Source organism: Protopterus annectens, chromosome 13.part0, assembly GCF_019279795.1.
Source record: "Protopterus annectens isolate FY-2018-M chromosome 13.part0, PAN1.0, whole genome shotgun sequence".
NCBI classification, from domain to species: Eukaryota; Metazoa; Chordata; order Ceratodontiformes; family Protopteridae; genus Protopterus; species Protopterus annectens.
The window spans coordinates 759,265,748-759,287,236 of NC_056747.1; the positions used below are offsets into that span (position 1 = coordinate 759,265,748).

Sequence of the window (21,489 nt, forward strand, 5' to 3'; positions counted from 1 at the left end):
CCAGCCTTCTTCACAGTATGTAACATATCCTCAGAAAAAGTGTGCCTACCTGGAATCAGGGTATCATCCAAGCTGTCAGCATTAGAGTAGCCAGGTTTGGGTGTAGCAGGGAATCCCTGTTTTTTGACATGAGGCTCATATGCTGTGGCAAAACTTTGCATTTTCCTCTTGGCATGTTGTTAAGGAGTTGGAAGCAGTGTTATCTTGGCCAAAAGAATGCTATTAGGATTACTCTTGGTCTTTCTTCCTGATTTTAGGCAGTACCCTGTGAATCAAGGGAACTGGAAGAAAAGCAAAGTAACAGACCTGCCCAATACAGGGAGAAGGCATCAGTTTTCCATGCTTTCAGAATTGCTGTCTTGCCACACAACCTTCTCACTGCTTGTTCGGTCTGTCGCTGGAACAATGCACAACTTGTTCAGATATATAAAGACCTCAGTGACTAGTATCCATTTGTAAGGGTTTGCATGGGATCTGCTCAGCCAGTCTGCTAACACATTTTGCTTAAAAGTACAGTTTTGCACCTACCATAAATCATTACAGATGGGTTATCCTGCCGTCAGGCGGGCCCTCGGTCGGCCGAATTCCAAAGTCTAGGTCCGGCGTCGGTTGTCGTCGCTTCTTCCCTGACGTCAGTGTGGCAGGGGTATAAAAGAGGCAGCCGACGCCATTTTCTTCAGTCTTTCTTGCCCCAGATGTCAGGTGCCCCCAGAAGGAAGGCAAAACATAATATTATGCAAACATGCAATGTAGATAAATCAAAAACAGTAGTTGCAAGCAAATACACCATAAAAGAATACCCCAAATAGGTTATATGATAAAGGTGTTTGTCATAAGGCCTCTCCTAAGAGGGGATGGAGGGAGGATAACCTGGACTGCAGCTGTATGAGCACTCGAACATCTACATTTATGGTAGATACAAAACTGTACTATGTTCATCGTGCATACAGCTGCAGTCATTACAGATGGGTAGAATCCCAAAGCTAAGTAAGGGTGGCAGGCACTAAGTGGAACTAGGAGGGGCGAGGATGCCCTGCAGGACTGCTGTGGCAAAGCCCGCTCTAGATTTTGAGTATAGTGGAAGGTGGTAGTGCTTGGAGAAAGTGTGCACTGAACTCCAAGTAGCTGCTTCCAAAATGTCCTTGGTAGGGACCCCCCTGAGGAAAGCTGCAGAGGTAGCTGTAGATCTGGTGGAGTGGGATCTGATGTATACAGGCACAGATTTTCCATGAAATGAATAACAAAAGCGTATGCAATGAGCTATCCATTTTGAAATTGTCTGTTTGGAAATAGCCTTTCCTTGAGCACCTGTAGCATAGGACACAAAGAGCTGCTCAGATTTCCTGAATGGCTTTGTTCTGTCCAAGTAATAACGAAGTTGTCTGTGAATGTCCAAGGAATGTAGTAGTCTCTCCCCTTTGTTCTGTGGATTTGGATAAAAGGTAGGTAAATGAATAGTCTGATTCAAAGCTACACTGGATACTACCTTTGGCATGAAGGTAGGGTTGGTTCGTAAGGAAACTCTGCCCTGATGGAAAATGATGAATGGTTGCACAGCCATGACGGCCTGTAGTTCCGAAACCCTGCGTGCTGAGGTAATAGCCAGAAGGAAGGCGGTTTTCCATGACAAGTATTGTAGCTCTGTTGAAGAAGCCGGCTCAAAGGGAGGCAGGGTCAGCTTTTCCAATACGAAGTTGAGATCCCAAGCTGGGACTGGTGGTTTCCGTGGGGGTTTTATATTTTTTGCCCCTCTGAGGAACTGCCTTAATAGAGGATATGAGAATAAAGGAGGATCTGTATTGTATTGTGCAGAAATGGCTGAAGCGTGGATCTTGATGGAGGAGAAGGAAAGGCCACTGTTTAACATTTCAGCTAGATACTGTAAAATATGAGGTATATTTATTACCCAAGGGTTCTGGCCCTTTTCTTGATTCCAGGAACAAAATCTTTTCCATTTGGCTGAGTAGGCTTTTCTAGTAGAGGGTCTTCTGGCCTCCAAGATGACATCCTGCACCTCCTTGGAGAGGAGAGTCTGTTGGGAAATTAAGGTATTCTCCATGCAGCTAGATTTAGGGTTTTGAGCTGGCTGTGAAGGGTTTTGTAGTTGTGCTGGGACAACAGAAGAGGGACTAGAGGTAGGATCCATGGTGGGGAGTGTGTCAGGCTCTTTAGGAGAGGATACCAGTGTTGTCGTGGCCAGTCTGGAGCAATGAGAATTCATTTGTGGCCTCTCTGCTCTGGCTTTTAATAGAACTTTGGTCAGTAGAGGAAGAGGCGGGAAGGCATAGACTGTCAATGTTGTCCAATTGAAAGAGAGTGCGTCCACTTTCCAGGCCTGTGGATGATAGGTCCTTGAACAAAATTTTTCCAACTGGTAATATCTGTGGGTAGCAAATAGATGTATGTTTGGCTGTCCCCATGCCTGAGTTATCTTTGAGAAGACTTGAGGATGCAACTTCCATTCGTGTGGGTCTGTCATATTTCTGATTAAGTTGTCTGCCAGTGTGTTTTCCTTCCCTGGCAGGAATTGTGCCTGTAGTTAAATTTGCAATTCCAGTGCTGTGTTGCATAGGGTCATGGCTTGCCTGCACAAGGGGTATGAATGAGTTCCCCCCTGTTTGTTTATGTACCACACGACTGTGGTGTTGTCTGTCCTTATCAATAGCTGGCCTGGATGCAGTAGGTCTTTGAAGGTCATAAGAGCATTTTGCACGGCTAGCATCTCCTTTTGGTTGATGTGTAGGTGCTTCTCTTTTTGGGACCATTTTCCCTGGATGCACCGATCTGCCATGTGTGCTCCCCAGGCGTAGTCTGAGGCGTCCGTTGTGATGATTTGAGTTGCTTGAGGTACACAGAAACGGAGACCTGTGTTTCTTTAGCATGCTTGAGCCCACCACAAAAATTCCCTTTGAAGGCATGGAATGAGTGGTATAATTGTTTCCAAGCTGTGGCTGTGTTGAGACCATAAGTTTTTTAGGTACCATTGTAGTTTCCTCATATGCAGCTTTGCACATGGTATTAGTAGGATGCAAGATGCCATGAATCCCAGAGCCTGCAGGACTTTCCTTGCAGTTAGTCTAGTGAAAGTTGCCATTTTGTTGAAATATTGAGACAGTTGCCCTTGTTTGTCTGGCGTGAGGTAGGCCATCTGGGTGGTTGTATTTAAGCTGGCACCCAGGAAAATTATCTGTTGAGAAGGTATTAGTTTTGATTTATTTTTGTTCACTGTGTATCCCAGGTACTTCAACAGTTTTATTACAAATGCCAGATGCTGCAATAGAATGTCCTCTCTGTCCACTTGGATCAGGCAGTCGTCCAGATATGGGTAGATTTGTATTCCTTGTTGTCTGCAGAAGGCAATTACTGATGCCAGGCATTTCGTAAACACTCTGGGCGCAGTAGATAAGCCAAAGGGCAATGCAGAGAATTGGTAATGGGTTGAACCTGCAAGAAATCTGAGGTATCTTCTGCAATCTTGTCTGATAGGGACATGCAGGTATGCCTCCTTGAGGTCCAATGTTACCAGCCAAGACTCCTTGCCCAGCATGGGAAGAAGCTGCTGTTATGTGAGCATCTTGAATTTTGGCACCTGTAGATATGTGTTTAGGATGGATAGGTCTAAGATGGGTCTCCAATCTTTGTCTTTCCTTGGTACCAGGAATAGTGTGGAATAAAAACCTTGACCTTGTTCTTTTGCAGGTACCTCTTGAATCGCTTTCATATCCATGAGAGCGGAAATTTGTCTTTGTGCATCTGCCCTTTGATTTTGTGGCAGGTTTGGCAAGCCTCTCATTTTTGGAAGGGTGTGAAAGTGGAACCTGTAGCCTCTGTCTATAATGTCCAGAATCCATTTGTCTTTTGTAACAATGTGCCAGTTTTTTGAGAATAATGCCAGTTTTCCGCCCAAAGGTGCTGCCATTAAAGCTTTGCTTGGCAGGCATAGGGGGAAGTCATTGTGTCTGTTTTCTAAATGACTGTGATCTATTTTCTCCACCTCTTGGGGTTGGTGCTTGCCACTGTCTAGCTCTGTAAGATCCTTGAGGTTGTCCTCTACCCCTTGGGCGTCTGTATCTGCCCCTTTGAGGTCTGTCCGTGGCTGGAAAGGACCAATTTTTTGAAGGCCAGTTTCTGCTGAAGCGTGGAGGTTGTACCTGCAAGAAATCTTTCATTGTTTGCATAGATTTCACTTTTTCCTCCATTTTCTTTAGTACCTCCTCAGCTTTAACACCAAACAATACATCTTTTTGAAGTGGTGCATCTAATAACTTTGCTTTGACATGATCTGGTAAGGTTTGCTCTTTGAGCCAAGCATGTCTACGTATAACAGACCTCGTGACAGCAGCTCTGCATGAGGCCTCTAAAGCATCAAAACCACACTGCAAGGTATGTTTACCCACTTGCTCTGCTCCATGCAACAAATCCTACAACTCTTTCAAATCTGGTTGTTCTGTTTGTGTCATTTTGCTTTTCAGATGAGATAACAAAAACTGTTGGTACTTTAACATATGAAATTGACATTTAATGCCCTCATGGTTAAAGTGGCAGATGTATACACCTTTGTCCCCCACCTTTCTAATGCTCTGGAATCTCTCTCTGAAGGTAAAGGGTTTTCAGCAGTAGAGACCTTTATTCCCTTGGGACCCTGTGAAATTGTTTCTGGGTCAGCAGTATGGCTTTTATAAAGGAAAGTACAGTTGTGTACACTTACCATAAATGTAGATGTTCGAGTGTCTTCACTGTTGCAGTCATGACTGTAGGGTTCTCCCCTGCCGGCAGGCAGTCCTCGGTCGGCCAGAATCCCAAAGTCTGGGTCCGGCGTCGGCTGTTCAACCATGCTTCCTGACGTCAAGAGCGCCAGGAGTACAAAGCTGACAGCTGACGCCATGTTCTCCAGTTTTTCTTGCCCCAGATGTCAGGAGTTCCAAAATGAATAAGGTCCCATAACCTTTGCAAATACACCTCAAAAGAATGGTGAGAAAGGAAACCATACAAAGGTAAAAATAAGAGGGGACAGGAGGGAGGGAAACCCAGACTGCAACAGTGAAGACACTCGAACATCTACATTTAAGGTAAGTGTACACAACTGTACTATGTTCATCATGTTTCACTGTTGCAGTCATGACTGTAGGGTAGAATCCCAAAGCAGAGTGAAAGGGAGGTGGTCATAAAGTAGAAGGGGCGGCTAAAAGGCCCTGCAAGACTGCAGAAGCAAAGCCTGCCCTAGACTTAGAGTAGAGAGGTAGATTGTAGTGCTTTGAAAAAGTATGCACTGAACTCCAAGTTGCAGCCTCCAAAATGTCTTTGGTAGGAACTCCCCTGAGGAAGGCAGCTGAAGTGGCAGCAGCTCTGGTGGAATGAGTCCGTATACTCCCTGGGATTTGCTTTCCATGGTGTGAATAACAAAATCTAATACCATGAGCAATCCATTTAGAAATGGTCTGTTTTGAAATGGCTTTACCTTGAGAACTTGAAGCATAAGAAACAAACAATTGCTCTGATTTTCTGATGTCCTTGGTTCTGTCCAGGTAAAAACGTAGTTGTCTGTGTACATCCAAGGAATGTAAGATCCTTTCCCCTTTATTTTGAGGGGTGGGGAAAAAGGTTGGCACGTGAATAGTTTGATTTAAAGCCACTTTGGAAACCACCTTAGGCATGAATGTAGGATTAATCCTTAAAGAAACCCTGTCTTGGTGAAAAATAATATAAGGTTCCACAGCCATAAGAGCTTGCAACTCAAACTCTCCTGGCAGAGGTCAGAGCTAACAGGATGGCTGTTTTCCAAGATAAAAACTTGATGTCAGAAGAGGCAGCAGGCTCAAAAGGAGGTAAGGTGAGTTTTTCCAAAACATAGTTAAGATCCCAAGCAGGAATGGGAGGAGATCTAGGAGGCCTTAAGTTCTTAGCTCCTCTGAGAAACCGTCTCATGAGCTGGTGGGAAAAGATTGGCGGGTCTGTATTATAATGAGCGGAAATAGCAGAGGCATGAATCTTAATGGAAGAGAAAGAGAGACCCTTATGTAAGAGATCTGTCAGATAAAGTAAAATCAAAGAAATGTTAGGAAGAAGAGGATCAGAATCCTGAGCCTGCATCCAGGAACAAAATATTTTCCATTTTCCTGCATCAGATTTTCTAGTGCTAGGATGTCTGGCTTCTAAAATGACATCCATAACCTGCTTGGGTAGGAGAGAATGAATCAAAGACCCTGGATTAACCAGGCCGCCAGGCTGAGAGTTCTGACATGGGAGTGAAGAACCTGACCCTGATGTTGGGACAGAAGGTTCGGAGTCTGTGGTAAAACCCAAGGGGGCTCCCGACATAGGTTTTTCAGAGTTGGATACCAAAACTGTCGAGGCCAATTTGGGGCCAGCAAGATAATAATCTTGGGCCTGTCCTGTTTTATCTTTAATAATACCCGTGGAAGAAGAGGAAGAGGCGGAAAGGCATATCCCGAGAGGTTTCTCCAACTGAATGATAGGGCATCCACTTTCCGAGCTTGTTTGTGGAAAGTCCTGGTGCAAAAATTCTGTAGTTGATGATTGAGATGGGATGCAAAGAGGTCTATGTGAGGACATCCCCAAACTGCTGTTATCATCCTGAATATTTCGGTGTCCAGCATCCACTCGTGCGGATCCGAAAGGTTTCTGCTCAGACTGTCTGCCAGGAAGTTTTGCTTTCCTGGTAGAAATTGAGCTTGAAGGTCCAGATTGCAAGCTAGAGCTGTGTTCCATAGATTCATGGCCAGGAAGTTTTGCTTTCCTGGTAGAAATTGAGCTTGAAGGTCCAGATTGCAAGCTAGAGCTGTGTTCCATAGATTCATGGCTAGTCTGCAAAGGGGTAGGAATGAGATCCCCCTTGCTTGTTTATGTACCACATAACTGTGGTGTTGTCTGTTCGTATCAGTAGTTGTCCTGGTTGCAGAAGATTCCTGAAGGCCCACAGAGCTTTCTGAATGGCTAACATTTCCTTTAAATTGATATGTAGGTGCTCCTGATCCTTTGTCCAAAGGCCCTGCATACAGTTGCCCAGAAAATGGGCTCCCCATGCATAATCTGAGGCGTCCGTGGTTAGTATCTGAGTGGCAGGAGGCAGACAGAAGGGTTTTCCTTTGTTTAGAGTACATGCCTTGGACCACCAAAGGAATTCCTTTTGAAGACAAGGCAGGACGGAGATCAGTATGTCTAAACTGTGGCAATGCTGAGACCATACACTTTTTAGGTACCACTGTATTTTCCTCATATGTAGTCTTGCATATGGTATGAGAAGGATGCAGGAGGCCACGTAACCCAAAGCCTGCAGGAATTTCCTTGCAGATAGCGGAGTTAAAGTTGACAAGGTTTTGAAAGTTGAAGCCAGCTGTAATTGTTTTTCGTATGTCAGAAATGCCATCTGGGTTGTTGTGTTTAGAAGAGCACCCAGAAAAATTATCTGTTGCGAGGGAGTCAAATTTGACTTTTTTATGTTGACAGTGAATCCCAGGAACTTGAGAAGTTTCTGAACAAATTCTAGATGCTGGAGTAAGACATCCTTGCTGTCTGCCTGAATAAGACAATCGTCCAGATAAGGGTAAATTTGAATTCCCTTGAGTCTGCAATAAGCTACTACTGGAGCCAGGCACTTGGTGAAGATCCTGGGTGCAGTAGACAATCCAAAGGGCAGCGCAGAGAATTGATAATGCCTCGACCCGGCCTTGAATCTGAGGTATTTTCTGCACTCCTGCCTGATGGGAATGTGTAAATATGTCTCTTTTAAATCCAAAGTCACCATCCATGCATTTTTGGTCAGCATTGGAAGTAGCTGCTGTAGAGTAAGCATCTTGAATTTTGGTATTTCTAGAAAAGTGTTCAAGACTGACAGATCCAGAATGGGTCTCCATGAATTTTGCTTCCTGGGGACTAGAAAGAGCATTGAGTAAAAACCTTGTCCCATCTCTGAAAGCGGAACTAGTTCTATGGCTTTCATAGCCAAAAGAGCTTCCACCTGGTTTAAGGCATCTGTCCATTGATGTTTTGGAAGATCTGGCCATCCGCTTGGCCTTGGTAGGGTATGAAAATGGAATTTGTAACCTCTTAAAACCACATCCAGAACCCACTTGTCTTGGGTTATATTTTGGTGAAAAAGTGAAAGTTTTCCTCCGAGAGGGGCCTCCAGGCAAGAAGTTCCTGCAGCCCAACAGAGGGAGTCATTGAGTCTGCTTCCTATGGGTTTGCGACCTGTCCTCTCCCCCTCTAGGGGTGGAAGCAGTCCACTGTCTTGGTCTGTAAGAGGCTTGTGCTTGAGGCCTTCCTCGGGAGCATCTGTATCTACCCCTCTGAGGCCTGTCTGTATTGGGAAAGGACCAATTTTTAGTAGGCCAATTCCTGCTAAATCTGGGAGGCTGTACTTGTAAGAAATCTTTAACAGTTTGCATGGATTTCGCCTTGTCCTCCATCTTTTTAATCACCTCTTCAGCTTTAGATCCAAACAAAACATTATGCTAAACAGGAGCATCCAATAATTTAGCTTTTACTTGATCAGGCAAATTTTGTTCCTTTAACCATGCATGCCTTCTAATGACTGTGCCAGAGGCAGCAGCCCTACAAGAAGCCTCCAAGGCATCAAATCCACAGTGTAAACCATGTTTCCCAACTTGTTCAGTGGCATGCATTAAGTCATGTAATTCCTTATCATCTGCACAGGCGGAAATGGAAGTAAGCTTTTGTTTTAAAACAGACAGGAGAAATTGCTGGTATTTCAGCATATGAAACTGACAGTTTAAAGCCCTAATGGATAAAGTAGCAGAAGTGTACACTTTTTGCCCCATCTTTCTAAAGATCTGGAATCTTTCTCAGTGGGAATGGGGTTTTTTGCAGAAGCAGCCTTAACTCCCTTAGGACCCTGAGAAATGGTTTCAGGGTCAGCAGTAGGGTTCTTGTACAAAAAACTGGTGGGAATCAGGAACCCTGTAATATCTGTCAGGCTTAACAGGAGCAGGAGGGAAAGAGTCAGGGGTTAAGTTAGCCTCCGAAAAAGCATCATCCACAATATCCAAAACAGGAGGAATAGCCAGGGGTCTATGTTGGGGAAGAAGAAAATCCCTTAGTCTTTTCTTAGATTTGGAATACTCCTGTCCTTCCCAGTGGAAATGTTCCCTCATTTCATGCAAAGTTTCCCCAAAAGAGAAATCCTCAGGGGGAGAAGCTAAAGGAATGGATTCCTCAGCATCAGAATCCTCATAAGGAGGGAAAGAATATTCCTGGTCAGGAGAAGAAACTGAAGAAACAGAAGCCTGATCAGAGGAGTCATAATAAACTTTCTGCCTTGGCCTTTTATCTGGAGGGGGATGAGAACCCCTAATCATAGTAAGTAAATCCTCCGCCATCTTAAGTAACTGTTTCTGTGACTTGGTAGCTGGATCAGAAGAGGCCTGTGTTGCAGTCTTTGATTTGGAAGGAGTCTTTGCCTTTGTCTTTGGCTTTGCCTTTATCAGAAGCTGAGTAGGCCTGAAAACCCCTTCGGAAGCCGGTACCTGCACAGCGGCTCCGGACCCATCCGAAGGAGCATTGTCCGAAGGTCCTGCAATTGAAATATTCAAAGGCCTAGATGGCTCCTCGTGGGAGTCCGTTTCGGCCATCGGTTCCGAAATGGCCGACGACAGGGGCTGCAAAAGCGCCTCACTGACGGCCGAACCTGAAGCTGGCTCTGCTTGTGCGATATCATCAGATTTGGACCTCGGAGGCCTGTCTTTGTCCTTGCGTCGTTTGTGAACTCCAGTAGCTGGAACCGTATCCGACGACATTTTGTAATTAAAACGCCTACCGAAGTAATGAAATGCAAAATCGTACCTTCGTTTAATAGTACGTTGATTGAATCTAGCACAAAACCGACAACTAGCTACGTCGTGGTCAGGGCATAGGCAAGGAATACAGTAAGAATGAAAATCCTTATGAGGTATTTGCTTCTCACATGAAATACAATTATTAACGTTTTCTGACATCGGACTGGAGCAAGAAAAAAGTTTCCCCAACGGGGTACTTAGCTTGAGTAGGCGAATAAAATCTTCGGACTGAAGTTTTGTTCAAAAAAGATAGTCAGGAGTCAGCCGACCGGCACTTGCGAACTGCTATCACCGCACGGCAAGAAAGACTTGAGAACATGGCGTCGGCTGTCAGCTTTGTACTCCTGGCGCTCTGACGTCAGGAAGCATGGTTGAACAGCCGACGCCGGACCCAGACTTTGGGATTCTGGCCGACCGAGGACTGCCTGCCGGCAGGGGAGAACCCTACAGTCATGACTGCAACAGTGAAACACGATGAACATCTGGTGAGAATCAGGAACCCGGTAATACCTGTCTGGTTTAACAGGGGCTGGAGGTAAAGAATCTGGATTAAGACTGGCTTCTGCGTACACATCATCCAAAATATCTAAAACAGGAGGGATAGCCAGGGGCCTATGCTGGGGGAGCAGTAGAAATTCCCTGAGCCTTTTCTTGGAATCAGAGTAATCTTGGCCTTCCCAGTGGAAGTGTTCCCTCAAAGTATGCAGGGTTTCCCCAAAAGAGTAGTCCTCGGGGGGGGGGGGGGGGGGCGAGGGAATAGACTCCTCAGCATCAGAGTCTTCAAAAGGGGAATAGGCATAATCCTGGTCCTCAGAATGGTCCGTGGTAATAGAAGCCTGGTCTGAGGAAGGGTAGTCTTCCTCCAATCTGGGTCTTTTGTCAGAGGGGGGTTGAGAACCCCTGATGAGAGTTATCAAATCCTCATCCATTTTAAGCATCTGTTTTTTAGGCATGGGGCCTTGGGAGGAGGTCTGATGACCCTGTTTTTTAGTTTTCATGGCAGCTTTAGATTTAGTGAAGGATTTAATAGAGAAGGTGGAAGGCCTGAAGACGCCTTCAGAAATGGCAGGCCTCACTAAATTTTCAGTTTCCCCGCCAAGAGTGGCGTCGGTATCTGCAGTGGGAATGGAGATAGAGGAAACTGCGACCTCGGGTAATGAAGTCACCGGTAAAATAGTTTCATCGGTAGTCAGGGGCTGCGTAGGCACCTCGCTGAGAACCGGAGAACCGGTAGTCGGCCTAAGCGTGGTCTCAGTACTCGGTGCAGACCTCGGATGTCGGTCCTTGTCTTTGCGTCTTTTGCTTAAAACTGGTGTCGGAGTATCCGACGACATGACATAATTAAATTCTTTGCCAAAATAATGAAGGGCGAACTCCGCCAGGCGCTTGTTGAACCTAGCACAAAAACGGCAGGCCGAGACGTCGTGGTCTGGCCCTAAGCAATGTATACAGAAAGAGTGAAAATCCTTATGCGGTATTTGCTTCCCACAAGAAATGCAATTATTAACTTTGTCTGACATCGGTCTGAGGCAAGAAAAGTTTCCCCAACGGGGTACTTAGCTTTAAAGAAGACTTCGGCTGAAATACTTTCGTAAATCTCAGGAGCTGGCCAACCGGCACTTGTGAACTGCTTCTGCTTCGGGCACCGCGCGGCAAGAAAGACTGAAGAAAATGGTGTCGGCTGCCTCTTTTATACCCCTGCCGCACTGACATCAGGGAAGAAGCGACGACAACCGACGCCGGACCTAGACTTTGGAATTCGGCCGACCGAGGGCCCGCCTGACGGCAGGATAACCCATCTGTAATGACTGCAGCTGTATGCATGATGAACATCAGGATATACATTATAGGCAGTTATCAAACCTGCTTTCAAGGTTATCTTCCAAGCTTGTACTGACAGCTTACAAAGCAGGTATGAATGCGTTCCTCCATGTTTATGTTCCACATCACAGTTGTACAGACTGTCTTCACGTGAAGATTAGGGTACAGGTTAACGTTTTCAGGGCAAGGATGACTGACAATTTCTTTCAGGTTTATGCACTTTTTTCCTCCTTTGTCATTTCAACTACCATGGATATGATGGACTCCTGCATGAGCCGATCGCCTCCAGGCCAGGTCTGAGGAGACCATGATCAGAGTAATTGTAGGTACAGGTGTCCGGAAAGGCATTCCCTAATTCTTAGCACATTGCTGAATCCACTAGGACACCTCCCCTCCTCATGCAAGGGAGAAAATGGATTTTATTCCTTAAGGAATGGGTATGCTAACACTCCATGAGCTTTTTCATGTGCAAGCAAACTAGCAGAACCATTGTGATACGAAATGCCATGAAATCTAGCAGCCCTAGAAACTCTCTGGCTCTAGCTTATGTCTCCTGCAGAATGCTTTAGAAACATTAAGTCAAACTGACCATTCTGTCCTGCAGGAGGAAAGCTATGTTCAGTGCACACATGCCCCCAGGAAAACTAGTTTTGTTGAGGAGTTAAAACAGGACAATCTTGTTGGCAGTCAGCCCTTGAGTCCTGAAACAAGTAAGGATGAAAGCCCAAGCCTCACAAATTCTCTGTAGGGACTCTGCCAGAATCAGGCAGTTGTTCAGGTAAGGGTAAATGTGTACATCCTTTGTCCTACAATAGGCAAATCACTTCTGTAGACATTTTGTAAATGGTATAAATACTCCAGGAAGAGTAAACAAGCCAAAGAGTAGGGAAATTAAATGCACATGATCTAACACGATGCAAATTTTGTGCTTTTTGGCAATGGGGATATGAAGGTAGGTATCCTTCAGATATACTGTGACCATGAGAGTGCTAGCATCTTAAATTCTGGAACCCTGCGGAATTTGTTGAGAATGGAGAGGTCTAGGATGGGTCTCCAAAGATGTGTTTTTTTTCTTGAGAACAGGAAGAGTCTGAACTAGAAGCCTTGTCTTTCCTCTCCCAGAAGAGCCTCTCTATGGTCCCAAACTGAATCATTCCTTGAATGACTGCAGGAATGAGGACCAGTTAGTCCCAAGGAAAGATGGAAAGTCTCTTATTCTTGAATGTCCTGAAACTAAAAGATGTAACCTCTTTGGATGCCATTTAACAACAATTGATCTTTGATGATTTCTTCCCAACCTCCTATAAAGGACAAGCACTCCCAACTTTTTCCTGATGGGGAGAAATGGGAGCCAGTGCGGAAAGGGGATTTGGATGGGTGGACTTAGGGCATTTGGGGGCAGCCTGTCCGAGTCATGACTGATCCATTTGTGTGTCTTGACCCTGGGGGCTCAAATGCATGCCTCTGAGTCTAGCTTGCCATTTTTTGTACATTTCCCACTCTTCCCTTTGCCAGTTCTGTTTACACTGAGAGAGTTACATTTTTGCTAGGACATTTCTGCTGTATCTAGGAACTTGGGTCTGAAAAGCATGCCTTACAAACTTGGCAGTCTTTCCTACTTCTACCAGGTTTTTGTACAATTCCTGAGCAGGGGTTCAACAGGAGATCCTTGTTCATTGGAGCATTAAAGATGTCAGCTTTAACATTCTTTGGTAATGGCATGGCACTTAGCTAGGTGTATTTTTGTATTACAGATTACAGCTGCTGTCCTGGCGTGGTGTATTCACAGTACCACAGCCACATTTCTTTGAGAGCTTGGCAACCTGGAAAGAAAAGTCACATACATCCAGCACCTTCTGCTTTAAATCCTTGCTTTCAATCACCTTTATTTTAGCTTTCATCTTCTCCAGCAAGGATTAAGCATGTGTGACTGGCAGTTTAAGACTAGAAAGAAGGAAATAAAAAAAAAAAAAAAGAAGAAAAAAAAGAAAACTACCAATAGTTGATGCACTTAAGCATAACTTTTTCAGCAGCTCTTTGTGCATGAAGCCATAAAGCCATGGTTGGAGAAGCTACTCCCAGCAGAAGCCACTAGACCGGACCATAAAGTACAATCTACATTTTGCAGATGGAAGCACTCACAGGTCACATTAAAGTACTGGAATCAAATTACTTATGGAGATTCAGTATTAACTTAACAAGAAGCTCAAAGCAGTTTTAACTAGAACAGAAGCCACAACTAAATTGCCCAATCTTAGTGAAAAAAAAAAGTTAAAATATCAAAATGGTGTAAAACTGCATTTGATCCCGAGACAGAGCTGATGAATTGACTTAAAATGTATAGAGCAGAAGATGTTTCAAAACGAACCTAAATTTTCAAACCTTTCAAATTGTAGACTATATGGATAAAATTAGGAGCTGATGGGAAAAAAATATTAAATATTGGAATTTTGGCAAAGAGACGAGTACATATTTTCTCTTGCTGAAAATATCAGCCAGTACTCATAAAATCAGGATATTTGCTTGCAAGTCCCTGCATTACTATAGTGCACAGGGTAGATTAAAGAAAATGTTCCAGCACAGCGTACTAGCTGTTGAAGTATGACACTGGGCAGACTGATGTTTGGTTACATATTTTTGCATCTGTCTGAATTTGCAAGGACTTAAGGATCTGAAGCAAATGATCAAAAGGGTTTTGGGGTAGGGGAGCATATAGATGTTACAACAGAACTACATTCCCTATGACCAAGAGGAGAGCAAATGCCTAGTAAACATGCTCAGTGTTATCTGTTAATTGAAAAAAACACTAGAAAAAAAGTGTCACTTGGTAACCAAAGACCCGCCTACCACCTAGAAGTTAAGAACACGGTTTACATGATTTATGGATGAGGAGAAAAGTTATATATAGTTAGAAGTCTAACAGAAATTTCTGAACAAATGCTAGCCCTGGATGCAACACCTGATCAGGTTGGTTAAGCACAGCTGGAATATAAGCACATAACTATTTATTAGAGGGGAACATTAATGGTAATTAGCCCTTCTCACCGTTCTTCCTTTTACTTTTTTCCAGTTTTCCTTATCTTAATTCACTACACTATATAAATGTTCTGCTTGCACTCAGTAGGAAACAATATAATGTGGCAATGTAATCATGAGGCAAGAGTTAAATGCTAACCCATTTTTTTTTTTCTTAAAAATGTTGCGACATGTTGAGTGCTTAGAGTATGTAAATACCTTTAAATCAGTTAAGTTTTACAAAAGCTTTTAACAAAGTGAGGTTATAGAAAGAAAAGCAAAAAAAAAAAAAAAAACATTTATTCTAGGTTGCCCACCTGAACATATCACTGCACCTCTTACATTCTAAACTGACCCAACTTTTAGGATCAAAAAGAAAGGTTATTTTCTAACACATACATTACTTCTTCACAAGGATATAAATAAAAACGTTCAAATCACAGAGCCCTATTGACCCATTAGAAACCAAAGAACATCAGATAGTCTACTTAAAAACAAGAAGCCACAAAAACTCATATGGTGATAGATTAAACACGAACTCTACTTCATCTGCAGCAGCTTCCCTTCTTATACCACAAACATTGAAAATACAATCCCTTTAAGAAACTGCACAATAACTACTTCATAGACATCTTTAAATACATAAGTTGTTAATTATCTTTTTGTTGACTCTCCCCCTAGCCTTTTACTTACAGTTCCCCTGTAAGTCTTACATCTTCATAGCCGGAAACAATACTGAGAGTTATCCTCTGACTATTCTTGTATACACTAACATTTATAAAGCGAGTTACAAAATTATGAAGCATGCAAAAAAACTTCAGCATCCTTTTAAATGTTATTAGCACATCTGTAACTCTACTGTGCTGCAAAATCTGCAATGGTGTTTTGTTACGTCTGGTATTTGTTACAAATGTATTCTATAACCATTATCAGTCTGCCCTAAACTGTATTTGTTATGTATATTTACTCAATCTTGTTACAGAAGTTTTAATCTTTGAAAATGTACATTACTTCTTGTTACTGTCTTACAAGCTTTCACTACAGAAAATGGGCCTTAAACATAGCTGGACAACCCAGTTATCCAAACATAAATAACTGAAACAATATGTAACCTATAGACAGCCGGAAGCAGTATCCATGCCTTAGAATATCTAAGAAGGGTAAAAACATGCAGTAGGTGGACTGGACACACTAAATTGTCTATAGGTGGGAGTGTGTGTAAATGCGTTTTATGGCAGAACAACTGCATCAGTGTTAGCCACCATACAGAGTCAACACTGACTCTAGATGATTGTCACTGCTGAAGTGACATGTCAACCCCATGTACAAAAACAGGAAAATGGAGTTATGGATGGATGTCTATATAAAGGAGTACAAGACATTGTTCAGTATGGGCAGATATGTAGTCAGTGAAACAGAATGGAATACAAATGTAAACAATTAGAAAATAACTTTTTTTTACCCGTAATTAAGACATCACTGTATATGGGATAACTTGCAATTGCCCTTTACTTCATACATGCAAGGTTACACAGAGCTGTAGCAAGTGCCTGGGGTGACGCTCAGTTTTGCAATCCTGGCCCCTCCACAGCCAACCAACTCCATCATCCAGATGTAATACAGAAGACAACATTCCATTCAGTTACTTCACTTATATAAAAGAGTTCCCATTATGTTGTTTTCTCCCACGTTATTCCTCTTTTTCCTCTACAATATTTATTAGCAATTTGAATGTAGGCATAGTTTTGAAATATATGGCACTTTAAACTGCCATGTCTGCAAAAACATGGTAGCTGCACGCAGCACTAACCAAGTATGTTCAATGAATCAGAACAGTCTGTCCCCTGTGGAGTTAAGATCCCCAATGACTGCTCAAGCATTTCTCTTAAATCATAAAATGAGTAAAAAATTACTCTGTCATGACTTGATGAAGTGTGACACATGCAACTGAATCAAAGAACATCTGAACATCTATTCTTTACACACCATCAAACAACTGTTCTCACTTATAAAACAGGTAACCTACGCAAGGATGTGCCCTAAACACATGAATGTCTGTCTCAGCAACCTGTATATACTAGTTATATGCACGTACTAAATATACAGCAGTGACATCTGCTGCTTCCTTCACAGCCAGTGGAATCTGTCATACTGAGATTATCACTGCAAAATATGCAACGCATTTCATCACAAAAAATGGTAAGGTATTTAAAACAATCAAAGCTACAAGTACTTGCTCTTCTGGGTATCTAATGATCAGGTTATATGTACCTTTACATAATATGAAATTACATATTGGGCGGCGCAGTGGTGCAGCGGTTAACATTGTCACCTCACAGCAAGAGGTTCACCGGTTCGATTCTCGGCTGGGGTGCCTTCTGTGTGGAGTTTGCATGTTCTCCTGTGTTCGTGGGTTTCCTCCGGTACTCGTTTCCTCCCACATTCCAAAGACATGCATCTGGAGCATTTCTCCCCGGGCCTCCGCTGAAAACAGGCTCTGTGGAACCTAGTCGGACTTTCCCGGTCAACAAATGATAAATAAAAAATAAATAAAAAAAATATTTTTCAGTATTTCCCTTCAAAAAATACAACTGCCTAAATGGGAGACAGTGGGATCTGCACATCCCTGTACACCAGGTGTACAACTCCAAAATGAAAACTTGTTAAAGAATACACTCAAAATTAGAATGAGGTTTCTAGCTCTAAAAATATCTTCACCAATGAGAATTGTGTATAAAATTTGCTAAATTATTTGCTGCCACTGTGAAGTGTGCTTCAGTGGTTCCTCTGTGCCTGCTGACCACCCACCACAACTACTACACTTATTTGTTCCCAACTACAGGACAAGAGTACAATCACATCATAACAACCATTCCAGACAGCTACCGGAGATGTTTTATGCCTTACTATTTTACCTCTGCTAATACCAACTAGAACTCGAGGCATGGGTGAGTGATGCCTCCCCAAGTGACAAACTTCAGAAAGCCCTATAACCTTGGAAACAAAGTGTGCAATCGCTCTAGCTTCATCTGGGAAACATGATGAAACACATTTTTGGGAAAAGCACCCAACCCTCTTTCTAAGGATAACGTTCTATCATTCTTACCCCTCCCCCCCAAGTACAGCCCTGCAGTACCAGGACCACTAGTCAAACCTGAGCCATATGGGTCACAGAGGAGACCTCACATGTCTATGCCACACGGTTAGCAACCTCGTCTGCTGTGCCATTCACATCTGGCTTTAAAAAACAAAACAGCTGTTCATTTTTTATTAATTTGTACAACAAAGAAAACCCATTAAAGATGCATTATTTCATTATCCAAATGTGCAAAAAGACTGATTGCAAAAATCACCAGATTCAGAAAGTCTTGCTTGAGCTTGAAGAAATATTATATTTCTTAAAGTTCTGCTGGTAGAGGTTTGGCAACAGCTGAGATTGTAGTTTACAAAATGGAAGGTAGTACCTCCCAGCACAGAATAATTTGATGTAAGCAGTGGATCACACTAGGATGCAAACAGGATTTGGACTCTCCTGACTTACAGCCCTTTAAGACAGCAATGAACTTCTAAATTCTTTACAGCTAAGATGCTAGACACTCAGAAAGTGCCAACAAATGTTCTACCATGTTCACCCTTTACATCTCATTTTTTAGTGATTTAACAGCTACTTACAGCTACCTGCAGTTTTACCTTCACTGGATGACATACCTTACTCAAGTCTGCAGTAGTTACACCGTCATCATCTCGGCACGGCAGTTTGTGGACGAATGCTAACATCTGGTATTTGGCACGGATGAATTCAGACTTGGTAGGGCTAAGAAAACAATAAAAATATTTACCTCAGACATGATACATCAGCTATTCTGCCCATATCAAACTCAATTACCTTTCACTGCAGTTGTCTGGCACAACACCTGTAAAACCACTAGCTGCGAAACACAGCAAACTATGCATCTTAACATAACTCTTATTCCTGGCACCTGCATATGCCTGCAAGTTAAAAATTCTTCCCCATAGAGAGTTCTCAAGCACTGTACCTCTAGTCAACTGTGCTGTGCATTTCATATTGACAGATACATGTACACATGTATGACAGAGATGACTTCAAAACCTTCTAACCAGCTCTGTCATATAAGCATCCATACTCACAGATGACCCCAGTACTTTAAATCATATATCCTTATGGATATATATGCCCATAAATGTCATGGGGAGGTGGGCAGACAAATAGGGCAAAATCTATAAACTGTGAAATAATGAAAGGATTCTTTAAACTAACCTTGTCAAATGAAAAATGAATGCTAGGACACCCAGAATGCAAGAACAACTGTCCAAGCATTCCAAAGACAGTGACGGTCACATTTCTCTAACAAGTGACACTGCTCTTGCTACTACTGCTTCTGTTTTTCTGTTATGAGACAGAAGGTATAATGTTATGTTCCATCACCCTCCACAAGATGAGGACGTGGGTCTGGGGCAACCCAATCTTCAGCTGACTCCTCTAGTGACAGAGCCACCTAATGAACTTGGGTTGCTGACATTAGTAAAATCTCATACTGGTGAAAAACCTATACACATCAGGGGCATACCTTTCAGCATCTTAGCTCAAGAATTCTAGACAATGGCCCAGAATCAATGACGGATTTTAATTATTCTTACAAATTTAGAATGTAGAACAAGAAGTTTTGCATTAGAATACATTTGATGAAAGATATGAAATATGAAACTCAAATATCTTGTCATGATTTATGGGCTTCATTTATCAACAATTTGCCAAAAAATATAAAATATTATAAGGGACAGACCAAAAAAATCAGAATATTCTGCAAAATTCTGGGTATTAGAGAGATATGCCCATGTGAAAATGTAGCAACAGACTTCCTTATGTGAAAAAATAAAAAAAAAAAATTTCTCCAGTGAAAGCTTTAGTTCTCATGCTACTGAATCCATAGAATTGCCTTTGCTTACGAGGTAAAAGCAGAAATTACAGTTGTGTACACTTACCATAAATGTAGGTGTTAGAGTGTATTCACTGTTGCAGTCATCGCACTAGGGTTACCTGCCTGCAGGTAGCCCTCAGTCGGCCCAACTATCAGAGACTTAGTATTTCTGCGGACTGACGTCAGGTCGTCAGGGGTATAAAAACAGGCAGCCGACGCCATTACATCAGTTCTTCCTGCCCCAAATGACAGGAGCCCCCCAATAGGGAGCTAAGGTATGGTGGGAAAAATCACCACCAGTAAAAAGTAAATACCAATACCAGTGTAAGGGGTAAGTAATAGACACAGAGAGGAGAGAGAGAGAGAGAGAAAAGGGGGCTGGAGGGAGGAAACCAGAACTGCAACACTGAATACACTCAAACATCTGCATTTACGGTAAGTGTACACAACTGTACTATGTGCTTCATGTTTCACTGCAGTAGTCATCACACTTGGGTTGATTCCCAAAGTTGAAGAAAGGACGGAGGCAGTCAAGGAGAGTTGGGGCTGGATAGTATCCCCTGCAGGAATGCTGTTGCAAAACCCGCCCTGGATTTGGAAAAGATAGGCAGGTGGTAATGCTTAGTGAAGGTGTGTACAGTACTCCAGATAGCAGCTTCCAAAATGTCCCTGGTAGGGACTCCCCTGAGGAATGCTGTAGAGGTAGAAGTTGCCCTAGTGGAATGTGTTCTGACCCCTTGAGGGATTGGTTTCCCATGGTGTTTGTAGCAAAAATGGATAGTGTGCTATCCATTTGGAAATTGTTTGTTTTGAAATGACCTTGCCCTCTGTCCCTGGTGCAAAACTGAGTAGTAACTGGTCAGATTTCCTGAAGGGCTTAGTCCTATCCAGGTAGAATATGAGCTGTCTGTGCACGTCCAAGGAGTGCAGGATCCTTTCCCCTTTATTTTGAGGATTAGGGAAGAAGGTTTGCAAGTGGATAGACTGGTTAAGAGCCACACTGAACACCACTTTAGGTATAAAGGAAGGATTTAGTCCTGAGGGAGACCCTGTCAGCATAAAAAATAATGAAGGGTTCCACTGCCATAAGGGCTTGTAGCTCAGACACTCTTCTAGCTGAAGTGATGGCCAGAAGCAAGGCTGTTTTCCAGGAGAGGAATTTTAACTCTTCTGACGCTACAGGCTCAAAGGGAGGGAGCGTGAGCTTTTCCAGTACAAAGTTAAGGTCCCAAGCAGGGGTGGGTGCTCTGCTTGGTGACCTTAAGTTGTTTGCCCTTCTCAGGAACTGTTTGATGAGAGGGTGAGAGAAGAGCGGTGGCTCAGTGTTGTAATGAGCCGAGATGGCAGAGGCATGGATCTTAATGGAGAAGGATAGGCCTCTGAGGAGTAGGTCTGCTAAGTAATCCAGGATTAGAGGCAGGGAGGGCAGAGTTGTGTCCTCTCCTTTAGACTGAATCCAGGAGCAATACCTTTTCCACTTATCAGCACTGGATTTCCTTCTACTGGGTCTTCTGGCTTCAAGAATGAGTTCCAGCACCTGCTTGCTTAGGCTGGTCACTGGGGGAGAATTCAAGGAATAAGCCAGGCTGCAAGATTCAGGGTTTGCAGTTCCGGATGGAAGATCTGTCCCCCCTGCTGAGTGAGGAGGGTTGGGATCTGGGGTAGGTGCCAGGGTGTGCAGTAGTGGGTACCAGTGCTGGCGTGGCCAGTCTGGGGCAATCAGGATTCTCCTTGGTCTGTCCTGTCTTATCTTGAGTAATATTCTTGAGAGAAGGGGCAGAGGGGTGAATGTATAGATTGAGAGGTTTTCCCACTGGAAGGATAGGGCATCCACTTTCCAGGCCCTGCTGTGAGGTGTCCTGGTGTAGAATTTGCTGAGCAGGGGGAGGCAAAGAGGT

General features: G+C 43.3%; 1 protein-coding gene across 4 annotated transcripts in view; it reads right to left on the reverse strand.

The window, feature by feature from the left end:
• Positions 1-21,489, reverse strand: part of GIT1 (GIT ArfGAP 1) — a 1,727,505-nt gene that overhangs the window by 1,338,437 nt on the left and 367,579 nt on the right. For all 4 annotated transcript variants that reach the window (XM_044054459.1, XM_044054456.1, XM_044054457.1 and 1 more), the window contains exon 4: positions 18,360-18,465. In XM_044054459.1, the coding sequence (XP_043910394.1) occupies positions 18,360-18,465 (106 nt within the window). The remainder of the gene's footprint in view (positions 1-18,359; positions 18,466-21,489) is intronic.